At 43.0% G+C, this 10,140-nt stretch overlaps 1 protein-coding gene across 1 annotated transcript; it reads left to right on the forward strand.

Moving 5' to 3' along the window:
- The first annotated feature begins 1,531 nt into the window (after positions 1-1,531).
- Positions 1,532-3,380, forward strand: LOC111964518 (AN1-type zinc finger protein 5). Its single transcript, XM_070443587.1, is given in 8 exon segments — positions 1,532-1,629; positions 1,632-1,685; positions 1,688-1,727; positions 1,862-1,914; positions 1,917-1,971; positions 2,149-2,246; positions 2,392-2,520; positions 2,677-3,380. Coding segments are annotated over 8 exon segments (630 nt in total). The 5' UTR covers positions 1,532-1,577; the 3' UTR covers positions 2,826-3,380.
- The last annotated feature ends 6,760 nt before the right edge of the window (positions 3,381-10,140 follow it).

The raw sequence follows: 10,140 nt of genomic DNA on the forward strand, positions 1-10,140 counted from the left end.
CCCCCAATAATTTAAATTTTTTAATAAAGAACCACGCGAGGGAGTTCCACAACGTCCATTTCAGACTTCCACTCCGGCAACCTCCAAGAATTGAGCATGCATGAATCACTGCGCTTGACAGCAGTCAACATTATTATAATGCATTTTAAACCTCCTGAAGCCAATGATGGCAATTTACTGCCTCCTACACTTATTGAATGTTTGCGCACAAGTATAATTAATTGTCTGATTCCTCCTGAGGACCCTGGGTGGAATCATGTGATCCTTCCTTCACCCATAGGAGGTCCCACCCAGTTGACTACATTAAAATGGTGGAAGCCCTTCATACCAAAACGGGTTTTTATCCATCTAGAGTCCTATTTAAATCTATGGTGGTAAATTCCCACGTCCCACTTGGTTAGGAACACAGCATGGGATGCTGAAGAACACTGTAGTCAGCAGGCACACGTGATGGAGCGATTGCAGTGCATTTCCTGGGAAATCCTATGACGCATTTCGCAAAAAAGCGTGGGGTGTACTGTTGGAGTTTGTTTGCATGGGACCCATTTGGTTCTGACTGATACAACTGCCATAGTAATTTAATTCATTATTTCTGTGGCCCACACCCAACTCTTGCTTTTATAGTTAATCTTCCCATGAAAATACTATTGGGCTATAGCTTGGCTAATGCTAACTGACTGCTAAATTTTGTGTCCAGTTGAAAATCGTTAGCTGATTGGTTGGGCCAAGTCTCATACGTCTCTTTGTTTTATCTCTTGTGATAGTGAGTGATTCAACCAGAGGGACTAGTTGTTTCTTGTCTATGATTGAAGACTGCACATCCCACCAGCTGTTTAAAGAGTCCTGTCTTGTCTATTGACCTTGTGTTGACGATAACAATGCAGGCAGCCGCATATTGACTGATGAGCTCACCGGCGACGCTATCGATTTTTAACTTATAACTAGGCCTAGACTGCACTGATTCACTCAGTGCAGCAAGAGTGACTTGAAACAGATGGTGATTAAACGTATGAAGCTGTAAACTGAACTGTGGACAGTGAGGCTATCAAAAGGCGGAGATAAAATCTCTGATTTAGAAAACTTTCAATGGGGCTCAAAATAAACCCACTCTGACCCTGATGTGGGTGAGTGAGATCATTCAGGTTCAACTGTTGAAGTGGCAGTGCTTTTAGAATGGCGGCAAGCAGTTCAAGGCCACAGATGCCAGGACAGCCCAGCGAGATTAAAATGCTGGAATATAATATTGCTTCTTCTTTAAGGGTTCATTATCTTCTATTGGTACTGAATATTGTCTGATGTGTGACTGGACCAATACTGTAAACAGCTTTGTCTCACTAACAATTGGTTATGTTTAGACATTTTGTCAAATGATAGGCTAATAACTGTGCTAGAATCATATTAGAAGGGGCTCAGCTAGCCATATTCATAAAACGACCCCCCCCCCCCCCCCCCCCCCCCCCTAAACCATTGTCTGTCTGTTTTTGACAGATGACATTCTGCCCGTGTTTGCAGCCCACACGTCTCACTTCTAATGAGCATGTCTGTTTGATTCTGTCCAGGGCAATTACCCAGCAGAGATGGCACAGGAGACCAATCAGAGTCAGGCGCCCATGCTTTGTGCTACCGGCTGTGGTTCTTTGGAAACCCAGACCAGTGCATGTGCTCTGTCTGCTATAAGGACCACCTGACCAGCAGAACAATGGAGAGTGAGCCCCCTGATGCAATGAGTAAGATCTGCCATTCCTCCATAAACTGTTAATTGTTTTTGTTAATTTTTATCTGTTTGAGAAGTAGATGCCTTAAGACTCAGGTTTGCGGTCATGACCTTTCTCCTATTAAATCCAATAATTGTCTAATTTAGGTGCAGTGTCTCCAGTAGCCCCACAATGGAGGCCTCTGCCATCCAGAGAATTGAGCCACATTGAATAATGCTGCGGCTGCTGCTGCTGAAGCTGATGCCGAAGCTGCCAGGTGAGTGCTGTTGCTACTTAGAAATGACCATGGAAACAATTCTTTAAGACAAATCCACACCAAATGACTGTCGCTTGTCTTGCACCACGTTTGTATATCATTACATCTGAATGAGATCGAGTATGAAGTGGACGATTTGGAGTAAAACTTTGTAGCTTTCTCTTTCTCTCACTGTAGTGGGGCAGCAGCTCTTCCTGTTACCCAACAGATGACCGAGATGAGCATTTCCTGTGAAGAGGAAGGAGCGTCGCCTAAAGCAGAGCTTGCAGAACCTGGTGCGTGTCTGATTCATATGGGTGTTCAGTGCTTCATTTGGGGGGGGGGGTCACGTTAGTGGTTACAGGCCTGTGATGGGAGGTGGTTGTGAATATTCTCTGGGACCGTTTTGAGGTCTTATTTTGCTTTCCCCTATTTTTCCAGTGGTCACTCAGCCCATCGCCTCCGCTTCCCCTCCCAGTGCTGCCGGAAGTGACGAATCCAAATTACCCGAACCCCCCAAACCGAAGAAGAACAGGTGCTTCATGTGCCGCAAGAAGGTTGGCCTTACAGGTGAGGACAAACATTCCATTACTGCTTATTCGGTCAGTTACACCTCAAGAAGGCTGTGGCTTATGTGCTGCTATGATTTGAGTGTGATACACTGTACAGAGTTGGTATGAGCCAGGTCTATTAGTGTGACTCACTGTACCTTTTTTAATCTGCCAGGTTTTGACTGCCGCTGTGGGAACCTGTTCTGTGGACTCCACCGTTACTCAGACAAGCACAACTGCCCGTACGACTACAAAGCAGAGGCCGCCGCCAAGATCCGCAAGGAGAACCCTGTGGTGGTGGCCGACAAGATCCAGAGAATATAAGACCTTTTCTCACTTTGACCTTGAACACTGAGTGATTGGATTTTAAAAAAGGACTCGTGCTGACCTGCGTTCTAAAGGACTAGTTTTTTAAATTACAGTATGGGGGGGTCCAGTTTCCTGCAATGCATGAACGATCACATTTTTTCTTTTGTTTTCTGTCGGTGTCTGTGCTAATGATTAAAGAAAAATGAGAAAGATCAAAAAATTGTTTAAAAAATACAGACTAGAAATGTTGCTTTTCCGGTGATGCCTGGACCTGGCTTAATTCTCACTGTTTATGGGGGAGTCTGATTGTTGTCAAGTAGACGATCTGATGTGTTAACTACTTTTGTGACTGGCTATCTGTGTATTGTTGAGATTTTTCTTAGGATGTGGGACACATACTAGCCTATGAGACTGTTACAGCCCCGACCGGATCACTCCCGCAGTGTCAGGTCACAGCTGGCTTGTTGGGAATAGCTGTTTTTGCTCAACTTCTCATAACGTGTCCTCATGGAGTCTGTTTTATATGTACTACCAGACATGTTTGTTTCTGTGCTGCATGGGGCCTCAGTTCAGGGGAGGTCCTCAAGCACATTTCCCTATTGTGAGATAAGATGTGAAGTAGTGACATAAAAAAAAGCTTGATTTATTAGTCAACTAAAGAACATCTTGGGGGAGCTTGTGAAGTTATCATCCAGTAGGCATGGTGAAAGCAGCCAGACCCCTGACACTTGGACGATGGCTGGATGGATGTGTTCTATTCCAACCTTATTGGCTCTCATCGGAGATGCGTCAATCAAACCGAATAGCATTGTGTCATACACGCCTGCTCCACTGGTTCATTCTTCTGGCAATGTGTGCTGCACTAAAAAAACATTGCTTAGGTTTACTTGTATCCGTTAAAAAGATTATTTCCTAAAGAAGTATTTAGGTTTGATGCTGTGATGCTCATTTGAAGGGGATACTTGGCGCTGCCTCTGACAGGGTGGATGGGAAATTGGAGGAAGACTTCCTGCAATGAGATCAAGGTCAGGTCATTTGACCTCACTCATCCAGCCACTCGGGTCATGTGACAGTGTTGATGCCCATTCTGTGTTCTTTTTTTCTCCCTTCTCGTGTCCATGTTTTTACGAGGATATGGATTGTTTTGCATGGGTTGTTGTATCAATGACAAAAAGCCTAAATGAACCAGATTGCTGAGGTTGGAAGGGTTAGGTCCACTAATCTTTTGATTAATGTTTCACTTCTGTGTTTTGTTCATTTTTTTTATTTTTAATGTATGTGTGCTGATATGTTTGATATATTGTGGAGTGCGTGTCACATGCTATGTATTAAACACAAGTGTAGTGCAGTAGACTTGGATGTATGGTGGATGTGTATGTTTGTATGTATGCAAGTAAGTGCTTGTGTTCCTCAGTAGTCAGAACTGGTCCAGTGGACTCACTCTTGATTTAGATTTTTTTAGTTTTTCTGTTTTATTTGGTCCTGCTGTTCACGCTGTAGGGCTGTGAGATTTCACTTTAATATCTATGTTTTAACATTTTTAACCCTTTTTTAGTTATGCAAGTTTGTACAAACCATCATTATATTTATGTACTGCGCATATAATCTTGTTACACAACATTACTTCAAAATTGTATCATGTAAATAAAATGATGTACAGAGATATAGAATCATGTAACCCGTGGCCATTTTATTTAACGTTGATGCTATCAGCAATTTTAGTCTGTTTTCACGCTGATGCTTTTAACATGTCGCAACAGTGAAGGTGATGCATTTACCAATGTCTAAGACTCCAATGTCTTTGCAAGTATCAGTACATAATAGCATTGGCCTGCTACACGGCCCATGGTATTTTACTATGCAGAGGGGCAAAACCCGATAGTGTCGTATTTTCTCCCTCCTGCTATGACACCTGTGGAGGGGCTGCTTTTTAAGTCTGTATTTGTATTTATTAAGGATCCCCATTTGCTGCTGCTTCTTGTCATTACCTCTCACAAAGATAAGTAGTGATACTGTCAACCTCTCTATGTTGAGCCAGAGATATTGACATGCATGTTACTGATGTTAGCTCTCCGTGTACATCAGATGGTCACTAGTCTTTGAGGTAGAGTCCAAGTCAAGTCTCGTCTTTTAGGGTTAAGTCGCAAGTCCCTTTAGGCAATGGCTTTCTGCCTGGTGTGGGTTAGGTCTTGTAAACCTTGTAAATTATTTGAAGAGACTCCCTTGTTCATTAGTCCATACTTGTATGAAGAAAGCACATCAGGCGCTATTTAAATCAAAATACATTGCCTTTTAAAATGTAGACAGTTTACATTAAAAGTAATTGTACCGGATATGAAAAAAAGCAAACATAAACTTTAAAATGTTATGGTATTTTGTGGAAGATATTGTCTATTTCACTTCATTCTGTCACACAAACTGAAAATCTGTAGGTGAGGGAAAATAAATGACAAGTATGAATCTTAACCAAAATGACTGACAACTGTTCAATATCTGCACTACTAAAGTGTCCTATATATCAAACGTAATGACCTTTATCCCTAAAATATACTTACTGACCTGGACACTTAACAGAAATGCAATTTACTGTAACAAGAAGCAATTTATGTAGTGTACCCTAAGATAGAGAACATTTCTATTGCAGACAGGTTACTTTTCAGAAAGATCAAGTTTGGCAGTGTTCTTGCACTGAGCCTGGCACGATGAGGGCGCATGATGAGGCCCCCATGACTACTCTCCACTGGGGCGCTGGTGGCAGGCACAGCATAGTGGGCAGAAACATTTAATAAATATTCTTTCCTTTTTAATAATTCCACCTAGACCAGTCCAATAACCTATTTTTAAAATTAACACTTAATAGTTCTTTAAGCTCTAAGTTTACTAAGACGGTTCACTAGGTCAACAGTCAATGTGAAACCATGTCCACTTAAAAAAAACGAACAGAAATTTCCAACATTCTTTTTTGGATAATTTCATAAATTTAAAGTTAGTTTCCAAACACTGACATAATTATATAATTTACAGCATATTATTTAAATATGACACGATTTCACATACTATGATAAACGATAGCTAACTTGCTTGTCTTAACAAGCTTAACTTAAGATAAACGATAGCTTTTGTTTGCGTTTTAATGTTCCGATCTATATAGCAATAGCATACACAATGTCCGCTCAATCAAATAAGGACAAAGTGTAAATATGAGTAACCATTATCCCCCCATTGAAATAGATACGTCCTTGTCTGCATATTTTTTGCGGAATGCAGATGTTCTAGAACGCTTTTCAGCCCTCTGTATTAAACTACTTTCTCTGTGTTACAATTCCACCTCTTCCATGTTATCTGACAGAATGCACAACAAAAACTTATCCCAGTACTGACTTGCATTGTTCACGAGTCTCTCGTCGAGAGTCCAAGTCTCAAGTCAATTGATCACGAGTCTAAGTCAAGTCGCAAGTCATTTTCTTTGCAATTTAAGTGCGAGAGTTTCCATCTCTGGTGTACATTTAAGGGCCAGACGTGCTACTCTGTTCTGGGCTAACTATAATTTGTCTATGTTGCTATTTGCAGCACTTAACCATATGACTGGGCAGTAGTCCAGGTGCGATAAACTAGGGCATTTAGGACTTTGTTGATAGCGATGTCAAGAAAGCAGAGCGGCACTTTATTACGGACATACCTCTCCCATCTTAGCTATCGTTGCATCAATGTGTTTTGACCATGACCGTTTCCAATCCAGGGTTACACCAAGCAGTTTAGAAATTACAATGTTTAGTTGACGTTTAGGGTTTAGTGAATGATTTGTCCCAAATACAATGTATTTAGTTTTTGAAATATTTAGGACTAACTTATTACTTGCCACCCATTCTAAAACTGACTACAGCTCTTCAAGTGTTGCAGTGATTTCACTTGCTGTGGTAGCTGACAGATATAATGTTGAGTCATCAGCATACATAGACAAATAGGCTTTACTCAGTGCCAGTAGCAGGTCATTAGTGAAAATAGAAAAAAGTAAGGGGCCTAGCCTGCTGCCCTGGGGTATGCCTGACTTTACCTGCATTATGTTGGAGAGGCGTCCATTAAACAACACCCTCTGTGTTCTGTTAGACAGTTAACTCTCGATCCACTATATACAGTTGAAGTCGGAAGTTTACATACACCTTAGCCAAATACATTTAAACTCAGTTTTTCACAATTCCTGACATTTAATCCTAGTAAAAATCCCCTGTCTTCGGTCAGTTAGGATCACTACTTTATTTTAAGAATGTGAAATATCAGAATAATAGTAGAGAGAATGATTTCTTTCAGCTTTTATTTATTTCATCACATTCCCAGTGGGTCAGAAGTTTACATACACTCAATTAGTATTTGGTAGCATTGCCTTTAAATTGTTTAACTTGGGTCAAACGTTTCAGGTAGCCTTCCACAAGCTTCCCACAATAAGTTGGGTGAATTTGGGGCCCATTCCGCCTGACAGAAATGGTGTAACTGAGTCAGGTTTGTAGGCCTCCTCGCTTGCACATGCTTTTTCAGTTCTGCCCACAAATTTTCTTTAGGATTGAGGTCAGGGCTTTTTGATGGCCACTCCAATACCTTGACTTTGTTGTCCTTAAGCCATTTTGCCACAACTTTGGAAGTATGCTTGGGGTCATTGTCCATTTGGAAGACTCATTTGCGACCAAGCTTTAACTTCCTGACTAATGTTTTGAGATAATGCTTCAATATATCCACATAATTTTCCATCCTCATGAAGCCATCTATTTTGTGAAGTGCACCAGTCCATCCTGCAGCAAAGCACCCACACAACATGCTGCCACCCCCATGCTTCACGGTTGGGATGGTGTTCTTCGTCTTGCAAGCATCAGCAAATTTGCAGACGACACAACAGTGGTAGGCCTGATTTCCATCAATGACGAGACAGCCTACAGGGAGGAGGTGAGGGCCCTGGCGGAGTGGTGCCAGGAAAATAAACTCAACAAAACAAAGGAGATGATCATGGACTTCAGTAGACAGCAGAGGGAGCACGCCTGAATCCACATTGACAAGGATGTAGTGGAGAAGGTGAAAAGCTTCAAGTTCCTCGGCGTCCACAGCACTGACAATCTAAAATGGTCCACCCACACAGAGAGTGTGCTGAAGAAATTTGTCTTGGCCCCTAAGACCCTCACAAACCTTTACAGGTACACCATTGAGAGCATCCTGTTGGGCTGTATCACCGCCTGGTACGGCAACTGCACCGTCCGCAACCGCAGGACTCTCCAGAGGGTGGTGCACTCTGCCCAACGAGTCACCGGGGGAACACTGCCTACCCTCCAGGACATCTACAGCACCCGATGTCACAGGAAGGCCAAAAAGATCATCAAGGACCTTAGCCACCGGAGCAACGGCCTGTTCTCCTCGCTATCACCCAGAAGGCAAGGTCAGTACAGGTGCATCAAAGCTGGGACAGAGAGACTGAAAAACAGCTTTTATTTCAAGGCCATCAGACTGTTAAATAGCCATCACTACCCGGCCTCCACTCAGTACCCTGCCCTGAATTTAGTCACTGTCACTAGCCGGCTACCACCTGGTTACTCCACCGTGCACCTTAGAGGCTGCTGCCCTATGTACATAGACATGAAACATTGGTCCCTTTAATAATGTTTACATACTGTTTTACTAATTTCATATGTATAATGCTGTATTCTTGTAAAGACCATCCTATTAAATTACTGCTATACATAAATTATTCTGTCCTACGTATTCTACAAAAATATTACATATTCTATCCACATACTGTCCATAATGTCTATACATCCCATCACATATGTGATATTTCAGTTCTTTACTTTTAACATTTCTAAAAACCTGTTTTTGTTTTGTTATTATGGGGTATTGTGTAGATTGATGAGGATTTAAAAAAATACATTTTAGAATAAGGCTGTAAGGCTGTAGAATAAGGCTGTAACGTTCATGTGGAAAAATGCAAAGGGTCTGAATAGTTTCAGAAGGCACTGTAAAAAATAAAAAACTGAAATATTACATTTACATAAGTATTCAGACCCTTTACTCAGTACTTTGTTGAAGCACCTTTGGCAGCGATTAAAGCATCGAGTCTTCTTGGATATGACGCTACAAATTTGGCACACCTGTATTTGAGGAGTTTCTCCCATTCTTCTCTGCAGATCCTCTCAAGCTCTGTCAGGTTGGATGGGGTGCACAGCTATTTTCAGGTCTCTCCAGAGATGTTCGATCGGGTTCAAGTCCGGGCTCTGGCTAGGCCACTCAGGGGCATTCAGAGACTTGTCCTAAAGCCACTCCTTTGTTGTCTTGGCTGTATGCTTAGAGTCGTTGTCCTGTTGGAAGGTGGACCTTCACCCCAGTCTGAGGTCCTGAGTGCTCTGGAGCAGGTTTTCATCAAGGATCTTTGCTCCGTTCATCTTTGCCTCGATCCTGACTAGTCTCCCAGTCCCTGCCGCTGAAAAACATCCCCACAGCATGATGCTGCCACCACCATTACATTTACATTTACATTTAAGTCATTTAGCAGACGCTCTTATCCCAGACGCGACTTAACAAATTGGTGCATTCACCTTATGATATCCAGTGGAACAACCACTTTACAATAGTGCATCTAACTCTTTTAAGGGGGGGGGGGGGGGGGGGGGGGTTAGAAGGATTACCTTATCCTATCCTAGGTATTCCTTAAAGATGTGGTTTCAGGTGTCTCCGGAAGGTGGTGATTGACTCCGCTGACCTGGCGTCGTGAGGAGTTTGTTCCACCATTGGGTGCCAGAGCAGCAAACAGTTTTGACTGGGCTGAGCGGAACTGTACTTCCTCAGAGGTAGTGAGGCGAGCAGGCCAGAGGTGGATGAACGCAGTGCCCTTGTTTGGGTGTAGGGCCTGATCAGAGCCTGAAGGTACGGAGGTGCCGTTCCCCTCACAGCTCCGTAGGCAAGCACCATGGTCTTGTAGCGGATGTGAGCTTCAACTGGAAGCCAGTGGAGAGACGGAGGAGCGGGGTGACGTGAGAGAACTTGGGAAGGTTGAACACCAGACGGGCTGCGTCGTTCTGGATGAGTTGTAGGGGTTTAATGGCACAGGCAGGGAGCCCAGCAACAGCGAGTTGCAGTAATCCAGACGGGAGAGACAAGTGCCTGGATTAGGACCTGCGCCGCTTCCTGTGTGAGGCAGGGTCGTACTCTGCGAATGTTGTAGAGCATGAACCTACAGGAACGGGTCACCGCCTTGATTTAGTTGAGAACGACAGGGTGTTTGTCCAGGATCACGCCCCAGGTTCTTAGCACTCTGGGAGGAGGACACAATGGAGTTGTCATTCTTCACTGTAGG

This window comes from Salvelinus sp. IW2-2015, linkage group LG5 (assembly GCF_002910315.2).
Source record: "Salvelinus sp. IW2-2015 linkage group LG5, ASM291031v2, whole genome shotgun sequence".
Taxonomy (NCBI): Eukaryota; Metazoa; Chordata; class Actinopteri; order Salmoniformes; family Salmonidae; genus Salvelinus; species Salvelinus sp. IW2-2015.